Source organism: Centruroides vittatus, unplaced genomic scaffold, assembly GCF_030686945.1.
Source record: "Centruroides vittatus isolate TY-2023 unplaced genomic scaffold, ASM3068694v2 contig_579, whole genome shotgun sequence".
Lineage (NCBI taxonomy): Eukaryota > Metazoa > Arthropoda > Arachnida > Scorpiones > Buthidae > Centruroides > Centruroides vittatus.
This window is the reverse complement of record NW_027122347.1, coordinates 182,802-209,800: the sequence shown is the minus strand read 5'-3', so window position 1 is coordinate 209,800 and position 26,999 is coordinate 182,802. Positions and strand designations below refer to the sequence as shown.

Genomic DNA, 26,999 nt, shown 5'->3' with positions numbered 1-26,999 from the left:
CGCTTTAAAAAATTATTATTTAATTAATTCCGTTAGAGTTATTATTGTTACTTTTAAATTTAATGAGATAAATTCGTTTTTTTCGAAATTTAAATTTAAATTAACCAATAAGGACAGAAACTGCAATTCTTGTCTGTTACGTCATTGTTACATCATTACCGACGGAGCATTTAAGTCGCTATTAAAGTATTGCGTCACACAAGATTTTTATTGGATCGTTTAAAAATTTTTGTAATAAGACCAGATTAGCGACGTGTCTCACTGCAACGGAAATGACGTCACACGGAATAATCCAATTTTGAAAAATTGAGATTTTTTTCGAATTTTAATTCGTAGAATATGTGTAAACAACTGTAGTTTATGGAATTTATATTATTTTTAGTGAGCTTTATATACGAAGAGTGTGTGATTATTGATTTTTTTCTTGGTCTCTTCCTCTGTATCGAGTACACACACTTTGAACGCACAGTTTCTATTTTTGTAATATTAAATTATAAAATATTATAATAACAGTTGATTAATAATTTAGATTTTACTCCGGTAACTTGATTACAAGTTAGTAATTAGGGTAGTTTAGGGAATTAAAATATCCAATGTATTATAATAGGAGTATATCAAAATACTAATTATATCAAATCTTCCATGATTAAAATATTTGGGAAACTCGTTATGGTTTAATTTAGTTATGATAATTAGAAATAATTACTATTTTCCTGACCTAAAATATTTTTAATTTTAATATTTTTTTTTCTCTCCCTCTCTCCATTTTTCTGTGGCGTCGAAAACGAAATAAAGCTCTATAATTGGTTGAAATATACACGTAGAGCGTAAATTCGTTTCGTTATTGGTTAATTTAAATTTAAATTTAAAAAAAAAATTAATTTAAAATAAAATTAATGGTATTTTTTTGCAAAAGTGTTGCGAATTAATAATTTTTTAAATAAATACTTTTTATGGATTAAATGTATTGAACATGTTTTTTTTTAAATTGATTATAAGTAAACATTTTATTAATTTTATTTTAATTACGTGAATGACTTTATAAAGTTATTCACGTAATTAAAATATTTTCATAATATAAATAAAATTTGAGATTTTATGTCAACATATTCCATTTATACAAGCTAACTCGATAGAAACAACCTTCTAAGCGAGCTGTTTATTCTATACAGTTTATAAATATATGCACGTATATATATTTATATAGATCTTGAATATATTTAAATAAATATTTAAACTTTAAAAACACAATTGTGTAATTCATGATAGAGAAGCTATATATATATAAATATTGAAATTTTACTCTCGAATTAAATAAATAAAGTGAAAAATCAGGAAGTAAACAAAAGATTTCTCTTCCAAAATATAATACTTTTTTTTTTACCTTCTCTTCATTTCCTAATTATGTAAATTTTTCAGATATTTTTCCTTATTAATTTTGAATATCGAAACAACATATCATTTAAAAAGTAAGCGTAATCATTATATATTCATAAACTATAAACATACAAATGTCAGTCATCAGTAAAATACATTAATTTGTATCTTTCGGTGCTACATACGTACCGATCGTTTCAAACGATTGTAAATATTTACTAGGATATTCCAGAGATAGACTCGACTTGATACCATTTGCAATAATGCTTTTTTAAAAATGGCATTCTGTGCATTTCATAAATATATAATATATGTCATATGTTACGTTTTATGTATTTTAGATAGTACAAAAGAGTTGAAAAGGTCACACGATAGCATAAATATATTATTTGTCATAGAATAATGCATTATATCTGTTTAAGACTGTATAAAATATATACTAAAGTGATCACAATTGTTAATGCACTTTCTTATTGTTCAGAAAGTCAATTTGTATATTGCGTGTACGCATGCAATATTTAAAACTGGAATCATGTATACAAATAACTGTATTAAAGTATTACTTTTGTATTTTCATGGAGCGTAGATGAAGTTAAATATATGTTATGGTCAAGACTGAATTCAGACTGCAATATATCGTATTATAGGTCCTTCCTAGTTAAACAAAATGAATCGTCGATAGCATAAATTCCTAAAATATAGCTTATTTAGATTATCCAACTGTAAGTAACAGAACTGTATCGTATATAGTCGAATCTCTCATAACGACCACTTCTAAACAGCGGCCATTGTTTGTTTCTGTCAGTGTCCGTTGTTCAGAGGTTTGGCTGTATATGTATCTATAATTATACATATATAAGTGTACTGTTTTACATGCAAACACTAATTATATAATCTACGAGCGTAATTTTATGTAATTTACATTTATAAACAATTATTTGGATTTAACTGTATTCTAGTAGTTAATAGTTTACCTGAAAACTGATTGTTTTACATAAATTACATATTAATTAAGATTAAGTTGAGCCTTTTATGATTGTGGTCTTATCTTATTAGCACTTATATACATTTTTTTTAAAAACTTTCTTCGTTATGTTCGTTAATACGGTTTAATAAAGTACAGCAAAACCTCTCTAAAGCGACCACCTTTGCTTGGAACCGTGGTGGGTGGTCTTGAAGTAGGAGTTTTATTGTATATAATTTGTTTCGTACAAGACTAGGATTCCAGTTAATGCTGCTAGGCCTACATACAAAGTTTATATTTTTGCATAAAATTTATTTTGTTACATAAATGCTAATAAATTATAACAATATAGTAAACCAACTCCGAATTAAGCCTTTATACAGTCAAACCTGTGAACTACGACCACTGACAAGAACAAAAAAATGGCCGTTGTTCGGAAGTGGCCGTTATCAGAGATTCGATTGTATTAATCAAATGATGACTATAACCTGGCTAATTAAATGTTTACATTTAATTAGCCAGTTATAGCCTGATAATGAATCTGGCATTATCATTTGATTAATAACTATTAAGGTAAAGTTTTATGCTTCGGTTCTGACTTTAAAAAAGGGTGAAAAATACTTTTTGTAAGTACATTTTTAGATTAGATAAAATAATTTGTTTTTCTATTTTATGGCCCGTTTTATACGTAAGTATCTGTTTATGATCAAAAAATGAAATACAGTAGGAAAAAAAAGTTCCATATTAAATAACCACCGGACTTCATATTTTCAAACAATAAAAATACAATTTTCGGAAAATGAAAGTTTGAAAATGTGTGTGTATGTGTGTAAATCTCTCAACCAACCACGCATCAGTTTAAGTGTACTTCGGTAATGGAAGAATATTATTGCGTCTAGAAATGTCATATTGACTTTGGTAGAGTTGGGTTTGATAGTATTTTCGTTGACCAGAAGGAAAAAAGTTTGGTTGATGTAATAGAAAATTTCTGTTTGGTTTGATAGAAAAGTTATAAAAGACATGTTTTTGCAACGTAACCAAAGGCATCCCTGCGATTCGAGTGTGTAGTTTAATGAAGATAAGAGTTTATGAACCGCAGTTAAAAAAAGCAAAGGGAAAAACTACTCAAAGCTTTATTATAGGCTTCATAAAAGTAGACCTATATATATATATATATATTTTACGTTTTAAAAAATAAATGTAAGGCTGCTTACGGTAAGCCTTTAAAAAGTATATTTTGACAGGATAAATTAGCCTTAAATCTATCGCTTACTATAAATTTTTCAGCGTGTTTTTTTATTCTGTGGTGGATTTGTTTAAAATGCTGTTATTCGATTTCAAATTTTTCATGTGTGCCTTATTTAAATTTTAAAAATATAAGCGGCATCCATCAATTCTGAAGTGTCAACTCTTACTGTTTTACAAAGGAATTCCGAATAAAATTTAATTTTTCTATTGGAATTACAATCTAAAATTCAAGGTGTTTTCAAGGATTATTTTACGAAAAAAGAAAAAATAAAAAGCTAATAATAATTTTAAGTAAAATTTTCTAATAATAATAATACAGAAAAAGTAATCGATAGTTAATCTAAAAATCTGATTGTTTTATGTGATATTTTTTCACTTCTTTGATTGAATATGGGCGTGTTTGACTTCCTAGAAGTCACGTTCTTTGAAAGGAGGTTAAAAAAAGGGCTAACTTATATAAGTAGGAAGTTAGTTTTGCATCTAGCAGCGTACTTTGTACACGTACTCTATCAATAGTGTGATGTGTGACAAAAGTTCTTTCACGAAGACGGAAAGAGTCGTCGTTTCTCTATCTACACCCAACTTTAAAAATTTGTTGTAGATAAGCTACTCCTATTGAAAGCTACCACACTGTTGTATAGTAAACTACACTATTTTATCCTTATCTTCGCTCGCTGAATCCACAATATCATCAGCATAGAAAGGATGCTGTAACGTTGACTCCTAAAAAAAGGAGAAGATTTTTATGGTTAACTCTTGAAATATTTTAATTATCTGTTAAAAATTAAAATTGATTAACCTCAAATTAATTAATTATTAATTTATAATTAGGAAATTAAACGATTTTTAATGTAAATTCTCTGCTAATTGTAGCACTCGGCCTTAATGTAACGTAAAATTAACGGTTAATGTGAACGTTACGTTAAATTTGATATTAACATGTATATATATATATGTATGTATGTTAAATTTAATGTCTTTCCTCAATAATTTAATGTTATTGTATCATTAAATGATAAGGGAAAGGTGCGATTTATAGGTAAGGCATTCCAAGTTATGATTGATTGTCTCCTTTACGAAGGAAAAAAAATTATAAAATATGTATTTTCTTTCTTCATTCGTATCAAAATGTTTTAAAATTTTAAATGGAAGATGCTTTCGTTAAATGATAAATGAAGATAAACTTCACTGCTCAATTAATTAACACCGTTAAAATTATAAATGATCCTCTCTATATGATTTATAATATTTGGAAACTCTCAAAACTCTTCGAATTTCTTCAAGTAAATGGAAATTAATTCGGCCATTTCGTAGAAAATATTGCAGATTAAATTTAAAAGTCACATTTTCAAATTAGCTCTTATTGGATAGTTTAAATTCAAATCTGCCGTGACGTCATCCTTATTAACTTAATAATAACTATTATCTTTTAAATCTCCAATTAAAATAACCGAAAAATTATTGTATTATACTTTATTTAAAAGTATTTTATGTAATTTAATAATTTTTTAGCTGTTCTAATTGGTTAATTTTTTAAAAATTAATATCGATAAAGTGACGTCAGAGAAGATTCGAACCAATAGAGTTAGAATTGAGCTATAATTCAACATTTGAGCTTGACGTAATTGGTTAATTTTATAAAGAGGCTAATAATATGACGTCAGCAGATTTGAATTTGAATTAACCAATAGAATTAGAGTAGATTTAAAATGAGTGTCTATTCAAGAAACAAACTAATTAATTTTTTTCTAATTAAAATCTCTTAACGCATATATAAAAGGACTTCAGAAATTTATCAATTGATGTTGCTACACATATACAATTATATTTAATTGGCTATTTTTCTTTTACTGATTTCGTAATTTTGACCTTCGAAAATAAAGGAAATAACCTTTCAATGGACTGCAGAAGGCCAATAATAAGTAATAATTAGTTCTCTTTAGTTGTTTTAGTGTGTTCCTTAATTTCTTATCAATCGATAAATCTAACTTTCTTCCATGTAATTTTTGTACAAAACACAGAAAAATTCCTGCACTTAAAATATTAATTGAGTGATAATTTTAGCTAATTATTAAAATATTTCTTTTTATTATTTACAGCATATCACCGAGAATAACGAATTCAGAAAAAAAAAATAAATAAAATTACATTTTTAATTTAATAATAAATTCTCAGATAATTTTAGTTTGTATTTAATTAAGTTACTGGTATTTTTCTGAATCGAAAACAATTAAAGTTTCGAAAATTAAATTAGTAATAAATTTTCTATTTGCATAACTTTCGACTGGATGAAAAATAAATAAAAAATGCTTATTTATAAACATGTCATGATTATTTGTTGTTTACTAGATTTACTCTGGTGTCACACAGATTTGAATTTAAACTAGCCTATAGAAATGAAGTAAATAATATATGGCGTATGTAATTGGTTAATTTAAAAAAAAAATGTTAATATCAATACTGACGTCACAGCAAATTTGAATTTAAACTATCCAATAAATTTAAGCTAATCTCAATAATAATTTACTTTACTATTATTACTTTTTTAAAATTAAAGTGAAGCCATAGTGTGTTTAAATTTAAACTAACCAATCGAGTTAGAGTAGATTTAAAACAAAAATCTATTTAAGAAAGTATTGATTAAACTTAAAATATTATAATAAGTAAAATTTAAAAGAAAGAAATTTAAATAATTCTAATTTTATGCCGAAATATTTCCATTTTAAAACATCAATTTATAAGGCAATTAATTACGTTTACACGCACAATTTTTCTTCGAATTTAATAAAATTTTGTTATGTTTTAAACTATTTTCTTTCTACTTATGTCTTATCTTTTAAAAATAATGTTTATTTATCAACAGGAGACAGAATTCCTGGAGATTTCCTATATTAGAGACGTCAGAACAGGGAAATACGCCAAAATCCCCAGGGTAAGTATCTTGAGTGAAAGTGGGAATTGACATGAAGATTGGTTTCTATACAAACGAACAGCTTTTCAAACTTATACAACCTGTAGAAGTTAGTTTGTCAGTAGCACAATGAACTGTGTATAATGCCAAGAGGGAGGGAAATTAAAAAAAAAGAAAGGAATAAGAAAAATAAAAATTTAATTACTGAAATACTTTCCAATTAAAATTCTTGTTTAAAATTAGTTTAGATGTTGAAAAATTTTATCTTTTCATTAATTAATTTAATTGTGTTTAGTTTAAAATTAATGAGAATTATTTATACATTTTCTATGAAATTTTATTCCGAAATTTTAAAATTTCTTCTTTCATAATAAATAAAATGTTTATAACTTTTAGATTCATTTATTTAATTAATCAATTTTCAATTTAAACTTATTCTTCGAGTGTTTGTTATTGGATTCGTGCGTGTTGTAATAAGTTTAAGTTTTAATAATTTAATATAATTAAAAATGAATTATTTATCTTTCCATTTGTAATTTGTTTATAAATATTAAAAATTTTAATGAGTTTCTTTAGTAAATAATAATGGATTGAGTAATGATGGATTTGTCATCGGTAATATGATGCAATTTGATGTCTATGATTAAACATATGTTATTCAGTACTATACTCTGACTGTATAATTAAATATAAATAGTTATAATTATGTTTAAACATATTTATTTACTACTTATTATATTAAATAGATTATATGTGATATGTAGGACCCATATGAATTCGGTTTATATTTCTATGATAAAGTATGGTTATCTTTAATTCTGTATCAAAACATTAAGTAATTTAACTTTATTTCAATTAATTGCAATTAAGTATAGTATAAAATTTCACTTGTGTTTGTGTATGTATATCAATGGCCTTCTACTCACACTGAACTGAATTTTGTTGCTAATTAATAAGTTATACACTTGAAACGTTAAATACAAATATGAAATTATTCTTTTTATTAATATTTCTTAAATAAATAAATAATTATTTAGCTTAGAATAACGTAGTTTTTTTAGGTAATTGGCTTTAAATTATTTGTAATTTTTCAGTTAATTTAGCTAATGCAAGTTAACTCACTTTCGGGCTACTCTGCGTACGAACATCTACATAATATAACTCTGAATTTGATGTATATGATTGATTAATGTGCAGACTACATAAAACTTAAACATAGTGATGTGATAAAACTAATATAACAAGTGCAAATTCCGTTATAATCAAGTACAAACAAACAGTTCTGCTGTAATGTTACTCGAAATATAAAATTAATTAATATAACGTATCCAGCAGAGGATTATTCTCTAAGCAAATTAAGTAAGCTTGTTAAAGGTTCCCCAAATAAAAATTTTATCTCTAAATATTAAATAATCTAAGCTGCCCGAAATTAATTAGCGATGACAGTCTTCTGACACGTTAATTCAATGCCGTATAACCCTAACAAAGACTATAGAAAATTTGGGATAATAACTTTGAGATTATTATATATTTGACGTAGTATAGTCGGATATTATAATTTATAGTTGATGGTTCAATTCTGTACAGGTTAAGATAGTCGATGGCGGTATTAGTTGTGCGAAGCCGTCTTTTATTTTTATGTAAGGGCGAGTCAAAAAGTCCCTTGCACTCTTTTCATTTCAAAAGTGATGGCTGCATTAACCATTAAGCAAAATGCTTAAGGCATTGAGGAAAGGAGCACCACGGAAATTTTTCATTGCCTGATTTACCATGGATCATATGGTGCAAAACTGCAAATGGTGCAGCTGAACCAGAATCTACGAAAAAGGGGACCCCACAATAAATGAAAAACTTAAAGTATTAGCTAATGTCATTATTATTATTTATATTTTGAATTACATATACAGTATATGGGAGCACCAAAATCTTTTAAAGGCTTAAGACTTCTTAATCTGTCCCTATCAAAAGTATTGAAGACGTAATAGTTTTCTTAATGAAGAACGTATCTTCAGTACTTTTGGAATGAAAGGGTGCAAGAGACTTTGAGTCATCCTGTATATTATAATAATATAAAGCCTTTATCAAATGATACTTGATATTGTATTGTACAGTACAAGAATAGACTAATACTGGATTTTAAGTTTTGACAAGCATATATTTCTGTGTGAGGTCCTTAAAAACACGAGGCCCTAAGGACTTTCATCATTGACAGCTTATATTATACATAAAATAAGTATCAATTAATTAATTCCTCCAGCCATGGTCGTCCGCTGAAAATTTTCTAGGGGAAAGAAAGCTTAGAGAAAGATAATTTCATCAGTAAATTTTTATTTGATTATTTAATTTTGAGGAGTTTTTATTCACAAGATTATAGAATACAGTATTGCATTAATACGAAAATGACAGACAACGCGCCCCCATGATCGAAGACGTAAAGTTATATATTTCAATTATTTTTACCATTATAATTTATGGAAATTTTACTTGATCTCAGGGGCAAGCGCCCCACCTCCCTGTGCGACCGTCCATGGCTCTAGCTGCAAGTAGAAAACAACATTCCATTAATATACTGTATATTCTTTTAGAGTAAATTATATCTTAAAAAATCAAGAAATCTTCCAAAAATTTCAAGTAAACTTTTGTAATTTGTTTTTAAAATATCGAAATTTATCATTTCTTTCTTTTACTTCTCCGCTGCTTTATAGAAACTTCGGGATTTTAGGATTAATCAGACTAGATAATCGGATTTGACTGCCAACATTTAAAATTTCATTATTTAAAAAAAAAATAATAATAATACTTTTATTAAATTATAAGATTTTCATTCCAAGAAATAAGATTTAATTTATTTTATTTTATTTTTTAAAATTTTAAAGTAAAAATGTTCGTGTTATGGCCGCATGTTTCAATAACAGGATATTAATTTTGCAATATTTAAAAAAAAACTTTCTTTGTTTACAAATAGTAGAAAATGAAATATATTTTTTTCAGTTTTTATTATGATTTTTTATATTATAATCCATTTTTCTGATTTAAAAAAAATCAGTTTATTATTATTTCGGTATGGCTTGAGATTTATATTAAAAATTTGAGATGTTGAGAAACGTAAAGTTGTTGATGCAGAATTTAAAGTTGCTTACGCGTGCAATTTCCCAAGTTACTCCGATTATTTAATAAACCCGAGAAATATAGATTTTTGAAGTGGATGCCATACCGCAACTATCCGACAATTTTTATATATATTATTTTTTAATATTAAAATAACCTGTAGAGTTATATTCCTTTGCCGATTTTAAAAATATTAGAATTTTATTTATTCCATAATTGAATTCTTTTATATAGCCTATATATTTTTAAACCAATAAACGAGGTGGATTTGAAAATTTAAAAATTAACCAATAGATTCATGTAAATTTTCAAATCTAGATCACGTGTCGGTTAATTTTCGAATTTCAGAAATGAATTAAAGATAATTGGTTAAGTTTTTAAAATTTAAATTGCAGATATACATCTATTGGTTAGGATGTAACCAATAGGATCTAACCACTACTCGATCTAACTAATAGACGTATATATATGCCTACATTTTAAAATAGAGAAATAAACCAATGGACGTTAATTTAGTTTTAAAATTCGAAAATTAACCAATAGATGAGTTTCTGTATTTAAAAATTTAATGATTATAATTTTGGCCATTTAAATTAAATTTAGCAAATATTGATTGATTAATTCTTAAGTAAAATGAATAAATTATGTCACTTGATAACATTTAAAATATATACTTCATTCTCTAATTAAAATTTATTTATACATTTTTAAAATGGATGCCCTTTTTAAAAATTTAAAATAATTGAATTTTTTTTTTAAATTAAAACATAAATAAATAAAATAAAATTCTTGATTTTTAACGGTTTACAGCATTCAAAAAGCATTAACTTCTGGTTTAGTTTTAAATTAAAAATTGATTGAGTGATATAATAATAATAGTAATAATTCATGTTAAAATTTTTACGAATTCAAATAAAATTTAAAAGAACCTTTTGAATTGCCGCTGTAATTAGTTCAACAAGATAAATATTTCATCTTTATTATTATTGTTTTTAATAATTAAATTTATTATTATAGTATCTACTTCCTAACTATAATTATAGCTTCTGATAATTAAAAGTGTTTAAGGCGATATTTTCCTTGCAGAAGAGTTAAAATTTTAATGAAATTTTTGATTAGTTAATTAAAAATCGCTGAAAAACAAAATGGATTGTTAAAAATCTGTGTTTTTAGCTAAATTTACCAAAAAAATAACCATTATAAAGAAAAAAGAAAGTTATTATAACACGCCGAAGAAATTGCCCATAAAAATGTTACTTGAAAAGAAAAGAATTAGTATCGACTATGCTTGGTTTTATAACCTCATAATGTGATGTTTCGACGCTATTACTCTATCTGACTCCTTTCACAAGATCAGAATAATCTAGTGTTATTGATAACAGATAAATGAACATTATGACCCGCTTATTCGGATGTTGGCATTAACTTGTAAAGGTCGTGTTGATGGTAGATTCAATATATATTTTCTCATTTGTGGAATGTTTTAACGGGGAAAAAAATCTTTTCATTCCTTACATGCATTACTATACAAGCTATGAAATTCGAGATAACTAAATTTTTCACATTTACAGGATGGCCTAGAAATGAATTAACTACGTAGTGTTTGTATGTTTCAGGTACTTCTGTGAATGTCAATAGTAAGTTGAGTGCATAAAAATGTCTTTTTCTTTTATAAAATTGGCGGAAAAAGTAAAAAAGTAATTACTATTCGAATAATACAGCGATTTAATCGCTACAATGGTGAACTGAATTTGGCCACCCTCTATATACTATAATAAAAGCGAGATAAAAATTGTGTAATGCTTTGATCTACTATTAAACAAATAGGAAAAAGAAAAAAACAATATTTTCAAATGTAAATTTAGTGATTCCGCTTTTAGTACATTGTCGTTTCTAGAAATTTTCTATAATCTGATTAGAACATCTTATTTAGTGTAGTGTTTTTCAATCCTTTTTGAAATTCCTCTGACCCACTTTAAGATTGTATAGTACATATAAATCTTTCAATGTAATCACTGTATAGAATCTTCACTAGTCATTGGTTAAGATTATTCTGTATATAAAGTCGTATAGGTCTTTTCTCTGCCTTATATATTTGATTTAAAACATGCTTTACTGTCATGAGCACATTATAAATCACGAGAATATAGTCTAATATTCATAAAGTATCAGAGATGTTTGCTACAGGATGTAGTAAATCTCTAAAGAAGCGACTTTAAATGACTTCTCTACAGACAATTTATGCTAATTGTTGCATAACCTAGAACCAATAGTAAGGCGACTTTAAGAAATTAACGTAATTGAATGTTTTATTACCTCATAACTGTATTGTAAATTATGGTAATTTATTTGTGCAGATATCTTAATTTCTAACATAGGTTTGGTGCAAATGATAAAGCTGATTGCTTAGCAACAAACTGACGAAAAAAAACTAAATGTTTTAAGTAAAAAAAAAAGTGCTACCTATTTTATTTTTGATGGAGGATATTTGAAATGAAAACGTAATATCTGGGAAGGATTTATTTGGAGAACAAAAGACTCTGTTACTATGGCAACAGATAGATTAATAGAGGTCCTGGCTACAATACTGATCCAATCACGAAATCAAAGGCAAATGGTAACTGAAACAAAGGCGGCAAAATCAATTTAAAGTAGGAAAGATTGATTTTCCTCTTCTCATTTATGTAATTATGATTCTGTACTATATCTAACTAGTTTAGTTTGCTCAGACGTGCAATCTGTTTTTAAACCGAAACTGGCAAATCAGATTGGTTACGATGAAGCACGTGACCGGAATGTCTTTACAAAGTTAAAACGTTTATTTCCGAACTTCAATAGAGATTTTTATTGTTTGTGTTTTCGTTATTTTAAATAATACGTCACTTCAATTCATTTAAAAAGTAATTCATAAAAATAGAAAAGTTGTTCGTCTGCTTTTTGATTAAACCAATCCGAAGCGTCCTAATTAGGCATCATTGTGTTAAACGATAGCTCATTGGTTGATTATCCCTCTTTGAAAGTTTATCTTAATTACGACGTCAGTCGACGTCATTGAAATAATAAAAACAAAAAAAAAACAGAAAAAAATTGCGTTAATTGTATCAAAGCGGAAAATTAATGCGAAATTAATGAGTATTTTTATAAAGAAATAATTAAGATTTTTATATAAGCGCGTGCCGCTTCCGTTTAAAATCTTAATACGGTAATAATGACGTCATAACTAAAAAATTGATCATTTTTATATATCTTTTTATTCTTTTTTTGAATTGGAGGGGGTTTTTATAAGACGGACAATTGATTTTGTTGGACAATAGATCAGTCAGGGAAAGTGTGTGTGTTGCGAAGTGATGTATCTGCTTGCCAATAGATAAAGCCACGTCGATTTTCTCCTCCTCTCTATTAAGAAACTTGTTGACTGGAAAAAAAAAAATAATAAAAAAATAAAGTTAATAAGTTTTATCATACTTAAATTAGAAATAAATAAAATATTTAATTTATATTTAACGTTTCACGCTTCAATAAATCAATTTAAGTATTTGGAATAATCGGATATTTAAATTTCGATTTTAAGCGACATTGATTGGTACATTTAAATTTCGTCATCGATATTAAATACTCTCGACAGTATTATGTTCCAGTAGAAATTTATTGTGTGAATTTTTTTCTAAAGATCACTTTAAACGCATTTTTTGGTCATTTTTTAATGTTTTTTTTTCGAATTTATAACTTTGAAAATTAATCTTATCAAAATATAAACATTAAATTACTGAAATATCAAAGCGAAATTTTAGCAATGCCATTGAGATCGAGATTATTAATCTTATCTATTTTATTACTGTACGACGCCATTTTGAATCAAGATGGCGGACAAATGTCTTACAAATAAACCAGTTTCGGTTGAATCTGACATAATTTTTAAATATGTCTTTAAAATTTCTTAAATTATTGCTGCTATAGCTTAATGTATATAAAAAAATTATAATATTTTGTGAGGTTTAATAAAATTTTTAGATATTACCCAAAAATTAAGGTAGGCCTATATATATATATAATACATAAATGAAAAAACATTATTATTATTAAAGCGCTGTTTTACTTATTTGTTTTCAATATAAGAGAGATTCGTGATTTAGAACCATTTTTATTCATATTTATCTGAAAATATTCCTTATAATCTGTACGATGTCACTCAATTGCGTTATGTAGCAATCGTATGAATTTAAGTGCACCAATTCAGGAAGGAAAGTAAATTTTTCTAAATTTGGAACAGGAAAAATAAAAAAAAGTATAGGAGAAAGGAGAATAACAGATTGAATGGTTTTCTATAGAATTGCTCAGCTTAAAATTGCGAATCATATGCTATTAAGGACAACGACCTATATTCTAAATATATATATTTCTTACTATATATCTGTCTCGGTTATTCCTGTAAGTAAAGATTCCCTCCTGCAACTTGACTGTATGGTAAATCAATAAATTGAACGTTTTATAAAGAAAAGTTGACAGTTATTTAATGGAATTCTTAATAGCTCCTGATGTAACCATAAGAATAGGATTTAAAGTTATTTTTTTCAAAGGTTAAACTACTATTAAGTTATTCAGTTTTCATAAATTTATCATTGAGAAATTTTTTCTTTATTGAATTTTATATTCTATAGAATATATCGAACATGTCATGATCGTTTCTCTCCAGCTCTGTATTTCCCTTTTACCTGTTAAAAATTAATAAAATTAAGAAACTTCATTAACAATCTATTTATCTTTTTTCCTCTTCTTTCCTCCTTTTATGAGAAACTAATTTGCATTATTGACGTAATAGTCCCGTAGTTCTCGGGATTTATGAAGTTTAAATCTAAGATTTAAGCATAAATTTTAACTTATAAAACGCCCAGCTGTTGATATACAAACGTAGTATGCTTTAATAATATCAATCTCCATTCTAATATTGGAAAACCGGGAGGTATTAATTTAAATTTCGCAACAGGAGACGTAATTAGAGGGATTTAAACTCTTTTACGAGAACGGTTATCTTTTCTAATTAATTGAATTCTAACTCGATAGGAAGAAGGAAGGGTTAAAAAAAATCCCTAGACTTTATTACCCAGCTCACGTGACCAAATTAATTTTGTATCCAAAGGGGTATAATTAGAAACCACGTACGACTTGCGTATTTATACTATATTAACGTTAATTATCCCGTTTTCCAGTGCATTAATATCGCTTGTATATGCACTGTAGTATCTAATTTCAGAACACAGAGAGACAGACGTGACGTATTATATAGTTTTAATTAAAGTAACTTAAAACTATATAATTTAATTTTATACGCCGTCTTACAACTAGGCAAGTATGACCTTAAGAAAAAAATTTCCATTCTATAATTTTAAATCGTTCAGTATCAATGATTTTTATAAAGATTCACGAAGTGGTTCCTAGATTTAATATTTTGTGTTACATATTACATTCGCGACTAGCTACAATTTACTTAAAGTGTGATTTATGAGGTACTTGTATATACGATACTGCTGCATTTTTTTTTTTTGTTGTTTTTTTTCCTTCCTCTTAAGAGGGGGAGAGTGTAAGAGATGGAGTAGAATAAAATGAAAAATTGTCATTCATATCAGGAAGCAGCTTATTTGTTCTATCTGTCAGGACTTCTCCCTAAGGAGTATAAGCAGTTGTCTCCGAGACATTAATGTTTCTGTCTCGATTGTAAAGTAAGGAGAGCCTTGTGTCTTTATACTACTACTAGTAGTAGTAGAATTGCTGCTGCTGCTGCTGCTACTACAACAGAGTGCTTCTCGTAGGTATTGAATGACATACCTTCGAGCTAGAGATTTTCGTTACGACACGAAAGACAATTTAACGTTGTCTTCCATGTTTTTGTTTAAGGAATAAAACCATTTATGTCCTAAAACAAAAATTCTTTCACTCGGTTGGATTTGAGTATAGAAGTTTATTAAATTAATTTCTTCTTTCGTCATCGTTGTTCTTAAATGGTGCCGTTACACAGCTGATATTTGTCCATGATATTGAATGCATGAAGGGCGTTTTTTGCGGTTATATTGGATGCTTGAATATCATTTTTGTAGTTTCATATCGTGTCATTGGGATGGGGAATTGTTTTTGGTTGAACGAGATCAATCTGCAACAGTCTTTTCATCTGCTTCAGTTGTTCGCCATCGAGGATATTCTATATATAGCTTTAGCACATTCGGTCAGTGATCTTTATCATCGACTTGGATCGTTGCCAATAAAATGGCCACGTGCTGTGGTGACGTCAGAGAGAGCTTTTGATTTTAGTGGATCGAGTTTTCAAATTTTAAAATGATCGTATCCAATGAGATCGATTAATTGAATATCTTAAATCTTAAATTTATAACCAATAGAAAAAAAACTCATTTTGAAATTCGAACTTTTGTAGGAACAAGGAGAAAACGTTTAATATAATAAATTTTTATTTAGTATGATAAAAAAACTATCAATATTTATTTTTTAAAATATTAATTTATTAACCAATAGAAGGATCGAATTCAAAAATTTGAAATTTGGTATCCAACGAGAGAATTCTTAGATTAGTCTTTGAGATGAGAATTATAAATTTGTACCCAATAGGATTAATAAGTTTAAAATATTTAAACTTCGAATTTACAACCTGTATGTAGAGTGGAATTCGTAATATGAATTTAGTGTACAGTAGAAAGAGCGAATTTTCGAATTTGATTTTGGTGAATAAAATTGAAAAATATTCAATAAATAAGGTTAAAGAATTTGTTCGTTAGAAATTGAATTCAGTAACCAATAGAAAGAGCGAATTTGAATATTTGAACTTAGTAACCAATAGGAAAGGATAATTTAAAAATTTGAATATAATAGCCAATGGGAAGTTAATATTTCTTTTGAATTTAATGACCAATAGAATGGGCGAATTTTAATATTCAAATTTATTAACCAATAAGCAGAATAAATTTAAATTTTCGAATTAGATTCTCATAAAATACTAACTTTTTATTTAATAGATTAAATAATAATAATAAATCTAGATAAGATAAAAATTTATATATATAATATAATGTTTTAATATATTTATAAATTTCATGCGTAACAGGATTGGTTCATTTACTAATGATGAAAATTGATAACGTCCTATAATAGAAATCGATTGTTTTTTAAATTGAAATGTATACCCAATAGAGAGTGAGTTTAAAGTTTTCGAATTGAATGAACCAATAGCAGTAAATTAAAATTCAAAATTTTAAATTTACATCCAATAGGAAGACTGATGTTTAAATATTGTACTTAGAGAAGTTTTAAAAAGTTTTAAAATATTCTGCAATAACAAGAAGATTTTAGAAAAAATATTTAAGTAATAAAATAGTCTAGTTTTTGATTTAAAATATATTTCTTAGGTCATTTCGAAAATTCGAAATTTTACTTTTACAAGAAAGTTAAATCTAATTTGTTTCGAAAAAAATTTTTTAAATCCTTTCTTATAGAAATAGTATTAAGTTTCGAAAATCGAAATTCATCTATACAGAATTTGAAAATTCGAATTCTTCAATTTCATCCAATAGAAATGGTAGATTTTTATACAGTGTAGAAGCCGAAAAAATATATAGATTATAAAATGACATTTTAAGATGTAAGAAAAAATATTTAATTTCGATAATTTCATATTTCAGCCGGCAGAAATGACGTTTGAAAGTTCAAAAATTCAATAGAAGGGAAAGAATCTAATAAAATATTCTTCTACGTGGTCATATAAAATGCATTTTCATACTTTACTGACTTTCTTGATTAGTTGCCTACATCTAATTCATAACAAATCAATTAGGTTCTTGTATTATTCATTAGAAAACAAATAGAAATCATCCTCATGGTTAGAAAGTTTTCAACTTTGTTGGAAACGATTTCCTTTCTTAGGTCTCATTGCAATCTATTTTCACGTATATGCAATTAGCAAAAATAATTGGCATACAAAAATTGTATGCCAATTATTTTTTATTCTTTCTTTATCGCCTTCTGTAATAATTGAAGCTACTTTTGTTCAGAATCTTGCCATTGATGGGCTGATGCGTCAGCCTATCGCTCTGGGGGACTTGGGTTCGAATTCGGGTGAGCAACCACACGAGTTTTTCGTAAATGGACCGTTGCGTATATGTTGAGCTTCATTGTGGGCCTGGCCAATTCCACTATGGATTGATTGAAAAATCCTCTTAGTGTCCACTGGGCAGTCAAAAAAATCTTCATATTTTTTATATTTATTAGAAGATAGTATAGCAAAATCTAACTTTTTATGAAATAATATTAAAATCGTGAACATTAATATCATTAATTTTCATTCAAGAAAGGCTCCAGAGCTGAAGAACCCCAAGCAGGAATTATTTTAAAGAATCTTATGAACTTGCTTTGTGTCGTTTCGAATCTTGTAATTAAAATTAGTTAGGGTAGATATGTCCTCAAAGTTTCAGATTGTAAGTCTCATGATAACGTATTCGAATGATATTTTAGGGGTGGCTCCACCCTGAAAGCTTGTAAACATAGACGATTAAATTCTGCCTTTGGTTATGTAAATGAACTGTAATGATGTATAAAGTGGGAGCAACATTCTCCACCCTAATCTCGAAAACAAGATTAATAATAGCGATCTTTAAATTATTTAAATATATATTATCTGTAGAAAACTTTAAAATTAAATTAATAAATTCAAATATTCAAATTCTCTCATCCTATTGGTCGAAAACTCGCTTTCTATTGGCTATTAAGTTCAAATATTCAAATTTGCTCTTTCTATTGGTTACTGAATTTAATTTCTAAAGAATAAATTTCTTGACCATATTTATTGATAATTTATTCTTTGCACCTTAGGCTTGAAGTTCAGAGCCGGATTTAAAGTTGCCATTAAGTTATAATGTAGAAATTTCGTCTTTAAATCTGTAATTATCAGAATATAACTATTTTAAAGAATATAATTAATTGTAAAAAACATTTATGTTACTTTCAAATTAAAATCCTGATCATAACTAGCGATAGAAATGTACAAAAGGTAATTATTGATATTGATTAGCTTCAGATTATTGATCAGATTTGAATGTTATAACGTAATCATGTTAATCTTGAACGACATAAGGTCTCTGACTTACGATTATAAAGTTAAAATGTTACATACAATACCTGAAATGTCGATTACGAATGCTAAATTTATCAGGAGGATTTTGATGGTAGATAGTGGCAATTGTATGTGAGAGTATTGATTGAATATAGTCTTAGATATTGACCTTTGAAAGAATATTTCGAGGTATTGACTATAAAAGTTAATGCCGTGATGTAACACAGATTTTGTGCATGTTGATGTCAAATACAAGATTGACATAGGTATGAGAATATTGACTACTGGAAGACTATTAAACCAACTCTAGAACTTAAGCATGTAATACTAGAGCTGTAAATAGCCTATAAAATTACATTAATGCCATTTTATATAGAATTTAAAATATCTAAGTACTTAAATTGCTAGTTTAAGCAGTTGAAAAGCATTTATTTAATGCATCGTATCGCTTCTTTTTTGAGAATTTAAAAAAAAAAATAATTTACCAAATTTCTAAATATGGCTTTGAAATGACTCTCCATTTAACTTACATATAACACATTTCATTTTCCTAGTCATAAGCGACGCTTCCATTACAGTTAATGACTCGAGTCGTTCCATTCTAAATTTTTATTTATTTTTTAATATAGCAGCGGGAATTCTACATCTCAGACAATGTAAATATTGTATTAGTTTACTTGACAATTTCTCCAAGTTGCGTCATAATTACATTTATTTATTTATTTATTGTCCAATGGTTTTTCTTTCGTCTTCTTCTTCTAATGGAAAGTTTGAATTTGTGCTGAAAATTTTCAAAATTGTTGGAATCTTTCCAGAAATTTGAATGGTGGATGAAATATTTGGACCAGAAAAAAAAAAGTTTATTCTTCCGTTGTACCGAAGAGGAAATTATAACTAATGATTCTGTAGAAAGGGGATCGGTTTGACAGCTTGAAAGTGTAATTACTGAAAGATAAAACTGTATTTTGGTATTAATAATAGCTCCCACGTAATACTAGAACTGGAATCAAAGTTTTGCTTATATGAGGTACTATCACTCCTATTTTCATATATGAAAAAATATCACCGTCTTCTAGAGAAGTTATTCCAAAAATGGGAGTTACCACCCCTTTAAGGGTGATAAAGACCCAAAAGGGCGATGCAAAACAAGGGGGACAAAAATTCATTTTGAAACAAACAATATATATAAGAAATATATGCACTGAAAGGGGGCGGTAGTCCGAAAGGTTTGGTCAACAGTGTTCTAGATCCATTCAAGGAACTTGGATTTCTTTTAAAAGTGAATTAAAATAATTTCTGTTAGCTTCATCTTTACATTTGACTTGTAAAAATGTGTAAAATTTATAATTAATTTGTCTTGAATACGTTTAAAATCTACTACTTGACGCGTATTTAATCACTTCGAATATAGAACTGCGTGTTCTCTACGAGAAACTTGTGTTTAATTAATTTCACGTCATGCTGTACATATTATTTAATGGGGCTGATATGATAAATTTTTACCTTTAACGATATATATATATATATATATATATATCGTTAAAGGTAAAAATTATAGCAACATATATATATATATGTTGCTATAATGGTCAATTCTGTAAAATTATTTTATCAGGTTTGAGTTTCGTGATTAATCGTTCCTCATACACAATGACGCTATTGTCGATAGGGCTTCCTATTCCAAAATTACAACTGTGACAGATGTCAATGAAATTCGTATTTAGTCGACATTAGAATTTAGAATTATCCATTGAGATTTGATTATTACTCTTCGCTACTGCAAGAGAAGTTATGAATTTTTAAAGAGCCTAATAACCTCCTTAGTTGTAGTTACTTTATAAGTTACTTTGTTGAAGAAATTACATTTTATATTCGTATACATTATGAAAATTTTAATGTTAAGTAGGGTATACATGTAGGAAAAACAGTAATAATTTTGCTATTTTCTATACATCTAATGACGATATTAAATTGTTCCAGATTCTTAGGGTTTTAGATAAATGTAGACTTGCAAGATCTTTTACATAATGTAATTCACATATTAGATGATATTAACATTGTATTTAGCTAGTACAGTACATAATTCTCTTTATGTCTGAGGTTTATAAAAGAACGAGATCCTAGAAAAAAGTCCAGATTATGCATAAAATTTGCACTATGTAACTAGTACCACAAACGAGCATGTTTGTATAACATTGTAATTAAATTTCTACGGTATACAGTAAAATTATAAGTAATTATTTAAAAAAATTTCCTTTCGACTTGTTGCTGTAAACACAATATTTACTCAGTTAAAAGAAATATATACGGTATTATATAGTAAATAAGATAAAATACTCCCTTTATCCCATTGAAAGAAGTTTGAAAAATTGATGTTCAAGATATCATGTGAAGAAATATATATATATATATAAAGTATTTTATATAATAAATTTAAGATTTTCTCATTTGTTGAAAATATTTTTGGAACACTTACAACAAACCATTCCCCCTTTTCTCTAAAACAAGATAAATTGAGTTTTTATTTGTAATTGATCAGGATTAACGTTACGTCCAGCTTGTATTTATTTTTTTATCATTTATTTTACAGTTTATTAAATAATAATACTATAGTGCAAGGACGAATGCAGTGATAAATGGCACAGACCCTTTTTACGATTCAGTGAAGCTTATGAATTTTTTACTTTGATAGAATCTGTAATTTTTACAAGATTATAGAAAACTTACTCTTGTACTGTACGTTCTAAGTATAGAATCCTGGATTTATTGTAAAGCTAAAACTTTTATCCTTAGAGACGTTCTTCTCAGAATTCAGTTTTTGCCAATCGTTATCTATCCAATTATTTTCATATCTTTTTCCCTCTTTCTGTTGCACAATTAATTTAATTTACTTCACGTATTAAAATATCTTATTGAACTTCCTCCATCTATTTTTATAGTTATACTTTAATAATTCATCGTATGTAATTATTAAAACAAGTTATCTCCCCCATGTTTCCATCATTAATAAGCAATATTCAAATGTATTATTACGTATAACTCATCTAATAATATAACCCTATTCGTATTATTACGTATAACATACGTAGCATGTGACGTAGTTCTTATTATTATTTGCAAGTTACGAAACGAAAAATGTATTATTACGTTTACAGATGCGTAATAATATATTTGAACACAACACGCGTAATAATAGAAATCTTATTATTGCGTATAACATACGTGCATGTGACGTGCTGTACTTCGCATTATTACGTACGTTTTGTAATGGAGATTTCTGTTGAGGCTCGTTTAACCGTTAAAAAAATGGTTTCCTTTAATTAATTATTACGTAATATGCATAAATAAACAAATATTATAATCGTACTATTGATTTAAATTATTTAGACATAAGCTGATTGACTATTTAATTAAGTGTACGAAATCAAACTTAGTTACTAATGCCATATATTAGGAATCAATAGAGCGTTTATTAGTTCGTAGTTTAAACGACAGATGGCAGAAATCATTCCTATTCAATTAATTGCGAAATGGCGGAAAGTTAATTAGGATTAATATTTTACTTTAATTAACTTTAAAAAAACAACAATTGTATGTTCGATCTAATCAGTAATTAAATTAGAATTAATTTAGTTAAAAGCACAACTTAGTAGCAACTCGGGTTTATTGGTATGCATCCGTTAACAATACATCAGTAAAATAATTATAAACGATGGAGACATTAAATACTGTATTTTTTCCTCTACTTTTCTATCAAGAAAATGCGATGGTTTTTATCTTCTAGACACTGTTGTGCTTCGATAGCGACGGGTTTATCCAATAATGAAAGGAATTGGTAAATTCTGAATCAACTAAACTTCCGGTAGGTCGCTCACCTATTCAACCATCATCAACTTCATCAATTAAGTTTCGAATTTCTTCCTCAGACGTTTAAAGGTTTCAATGAATTCGTGTCCCGCTTTCTACTTGAAAGAATATTTAAATTCCTTTCTAAATGTTTATAAATATATACACACATCTTTAGGAGAACTCGAGTGCACGTTTCCTGTTCTCAGTTAAATATGCCAAGGTTTTAAAGTTAAATGAAATAAAAGTTCGAACATATTGCTTCAGTACATACAATCGTGTCTTCTTAAACGATGTCCAACAGGTTCAAATGGCTTTGCCGATTTCTTTACGAGAGATCCTTGTTGAAGCAACTGAAGAGATCTAAAATGTTTTCTGTATGGAAAAAATTTGCCAAATTTTATTATTTATAAAATATAATGCAATTTATATAATGCTTTGGTCTTCTTTTAATGTAAAGGCCTTAAAAAGTTAAGTGGTTAGGCCTCGTTTACTCTCTGAGGGCTCTTATTGAACCCAGGGACACTCAGAGATTAAACAAGGCCCAGCCACTTTCCTTTTTATTGTCTAAGGGATTATTCGATTATAGAAAAAATATTTTCTATCTGATTTTAACTTGAAGAAAGTAAAAATTTCAAAGATTAAAACTTGTATATTTGGCAATTTTATTTTATTTCTGTATTAAAAACAAAGGAGATTCTCTGAGTAATCACGTTTCAACGGAGGAATAAAATGAAATTTCAAAAAATTTTTCTTTTGTATTTTTTTTTTATACGAGATTAAAATGATAAATTGCGAGTACAGAAATGAGATCGAAAGAGGAATTTAATTATTAAATTTATAAGTATAAAACTTATTGTTTTAATAATGAAATTTTTATTATTTAAGGAATTCGTCTTCCTTAATATTTATCTAACATTTCACTAAGATTCTCTCATTTTCTCTTGACACTCGCAAGGCGAATATTAGATAGCTAGTTGACATTCAACTGACATTTTCGTGCCATTCTCAACCATTCTGCACGGGTTATATTTAGTTTACATCATTCTTTTTTTTCCTCCCTTCTTCTTTCTATTAATCGTTATTGTTCAAATTGTTCTTGTTCTTTACTTCCTATTAGTTCTACAGAAAGAAAAAGGTTTGTTTTCTGAATCATTCTTAAAATTCTATCGCTCCTACCAACGGTAAGACAGATTTACCGAGTTAAATTCAGTTATAATTACAGTCTAGACGTTTTCTTTAATTTTTAAAAACAAATTATTAAATTTATTGTGTTGCCTAGTAGCTAGATAAAAAGTAATTTTTGTACTTATTATTTTAAAAAATAATTTAATCCAATCATAATGAATCTTTAAACATTTTTTTGGTACGGTTTATAATAACAAAGTTCCGTGCCTTTAAAGTTTATGCATTTTCGCTTCATTAATTGGCTGAAATCTTGTGTAGCCACGCCTATTCCCGAACGTCTAAGCTACAAAGTGTAATAATTGGATAATTTAAAATGTTTTAACGGAAATTTTATAATTTATATTACAATGAAAAATATTTTATATCTTTCAATATATATATTATAAAATTTAAATATAATTTCATTCAGGGATTGGATAGATTGATTTATTACTAATTTTAAATGTAATTTTCTCACAAATAGGGGGTGAATATGTTCGAATTGGATATCTAAACTGTTTTTTACAAGGAAACCACAAATATATTGCAAAATTTGCAGTTATTTTTATGGTTTAAACATCTTTTTGGTGCTACAGACACATTTCGAAAGTTCTATATAAATTTCACTTAGTATCTAATGTGTTATGGCTGTTTTTTCAACATTTCGACGAGCATAAAAGAGATTTCAAGTTCGAAATGATGGCTAAAAGTGAGGTAACTGATGTAACATTTTACAGTTTGTGTTCACTATAAAACGAAAAATATACATTTTTCGTCTTACGTAGATGGGTACAGTACATAACTAAGGAATTATGAGAGTAGATGCAACAATTTTATCGTTACCAAGACTTTTGATGAAACTCTTAAGTTAGAAATGATGGAACTGATGTTAGTTCTTCAACAGATATTCAAGAAAATTAGGAAAATCTTGACAGAAATGTGTGGATGTACAGTACAGTACTATACAGTACATCACTTTATCCATTTGAAACAGATATCTTGCCCGGCTTAAACAAAATTATTAAAACTAGTGTTTTTTGATTTAAAGTTAAAACATGATTTAATAAATTAGAAAACACTTTTATTTAAACAAATACACGCACAAACACAATCGATCCAAAAGTCAGTTAATTATTATAAAGACTACATCATTACTGTTTTATTCAAATAATTGTTTAAAGGGAGATTCTTATTTGTTCAATACGTAAAGTACAACATTTTGACACATTGACGCACACATGCCACGTGTGTGTGTGTGTGTGTGTGTGTGTGTGTGTGTGTGTGTGTGTGTGTGTGTGTGTGTGTGTGTGTGTGTGTGTGTGTGTGTGTGTGTGTGTGTGTGTGTGTGTGTGTGTGTGTGTGTGCGCGCGCACAAAACGTTTTGCGAAAGAACCCGTTTAACTGACTTTTGGGCCTCTCTGTATGACAAAATTTTTAAAAAGATCTATATTATATTAAATAGTTAAAGAATTACGTTTACTGCAGCTGACATTTTTGAAAATGGACGACATTCGCATGTATGTCAGTTTATAATAAATCAGCCAGGGCAAATTTAGAAATGTGTCCTGGCTGATTTATAACACTATAACAGTAAGAAATATACTTAATTCTCGATTATTGCTATCGAAACAAAAATATCTGTATTAAAAAAAAAAAAAAAAAAAAATGGACGCTTTCTAGAAATCGAGTGAAAGATTTTTGAAATTTAGTTCTACAATTCTACTCAAAGTAATGCATGCACGAGGGTTTTTGAGTATCATTTACACAAATGGTACTCGAAGTATTCTAAGTGAAACACTCTAGTTCAATGGAAAACTTTTATATAAATGACAGGTAAATGATCAATAAAATAAACATCATCGAAGTGTAGAGCTAGTTTTCGAAATGTTTGTTCACTGAAACTTTAGAAAATGGACGGAGTTAAAGTTTATGTAATGCGAAATATTCAGTCTTTTCATCATTTGATGAAAGTATATTATAGGCGGAGTCTTAAAATTATGCATAAATTATTATAATTAACATATTGTGGGAGGAGCTAATGGATAAATTACGCATAAATTAACATGTGTTAGAAAAATCGAGTCATTTATTTTTCAAGAATTAACTTATATATATTTTAGGCGGAGTTTGCATAAATTATAATATAATTAACATATTCTGGGCGGAGTTAATAAATAAATTATTCATAAATTGCTGGCTTTTATACAATCAAACCCTGTGAATAACGGCCACTGACAGGAACGTAAAAATGGCCGTTTTACGGAAGTGGCTGCTTCTGTAAGTTATTTTGCATACATTTCTGAAAAAATGGCCGCTGTTTAGAGGTGGCCGCTATTGGAGGTTAGGCTGTATATATGTATCAAAATAGTGCAACATATTTTTTTATTTAGCGATTTAAATACCGTGTTATTGAATAAACAAATGAAAAAGTTCTTGTTTTTTCATATCATTAATTAAAAAAAATTCATTTCATATGTTAATTTTGTTGATTTAAAAAACATTTTAAAAAGTGTTATCAGATTATTGCTGTTAACGACTGCGGGATTCATTCAGGAAATTACTGTTCTGGATACAATTTAGATAAAATTTATTTCTAGTTAATTAGTTTCTAACGATCTTTCTAAAGTCAAATTTATTTACATTTATTACAGTACAGTCGTAATAATGAATTTGGGAAGTTCGAGCATCCTCGTCCCCCGCAAAAAATACATATATTCTATAAATTAAGTAGTTAAATATGTTTTTTTCTTAGAAAAAGACAAATAAATTGCAATTTTTGAGCGTTAAATTTACTTTTTGAGCTTCTTGTGGGTAAGTTTTAAGTGCACATACGTGCATATATAATTACATTATACACTTGTTGATCTTGATTTTGCTTTAAAAATTAAAGGGGGGAAAAATCCAATAAATTATTGTTTAGCTGACTTCTAAGATCGACATGATGCAGATAACTTCGAAGTTTTTATTGGATTAAGCTAGATTACATCAGGAATAATTTAAAATTTTCGTTTAAATTAAATTGCCTGAGTAAATTGAGTGGGATTTGATGTTAGATTAAGCACGAAAGAATCTCGATTTTGGATTAAATCGAAGAGAATTCTTGATTTTTAATTAAGTATATAATTTAATATTTGGTTTTAAGTTGGAGAATAATGTTGTTCTCCAGTTAAACAACATAAATTTCTCCTCCTACTCTTTCTGAAGTCGAATTCTATGAAGGATGTTGACACTGGAAGACGGGGAGGGGAATGTAGATCAAGTTGTAAAAT

The 26,999-nt window shown here is 27.4% G+C and overlaps 1 protein-coding gene across 2 annotated transcripts in view; it reads left to right on the top strand.

The window, feature by feature from the left end:
• The window catches only part of LOC136979126 (1-phosphatidylinositol 4,5-bisphosphate phosphodiesterase classes I and II-like), a 109,027-nt gene that overhangs the window by 32,852 nt on the left and 49,176 nt on the right, over positions 1-26,999 (top strand). For both annotated transcript variants that reach the window (XM_067275052.1, XM_067275053.1), the window contains exon 3: positions 6,453-6,521. In XM_067275052.1, coding sequence (XP_067131153.1) covers positions 6,453-6,521 — 69 coding nt within the window. The remainder of the gene's footprint in view (positions 1-6,452; positions 6,522-26,999) is intronic.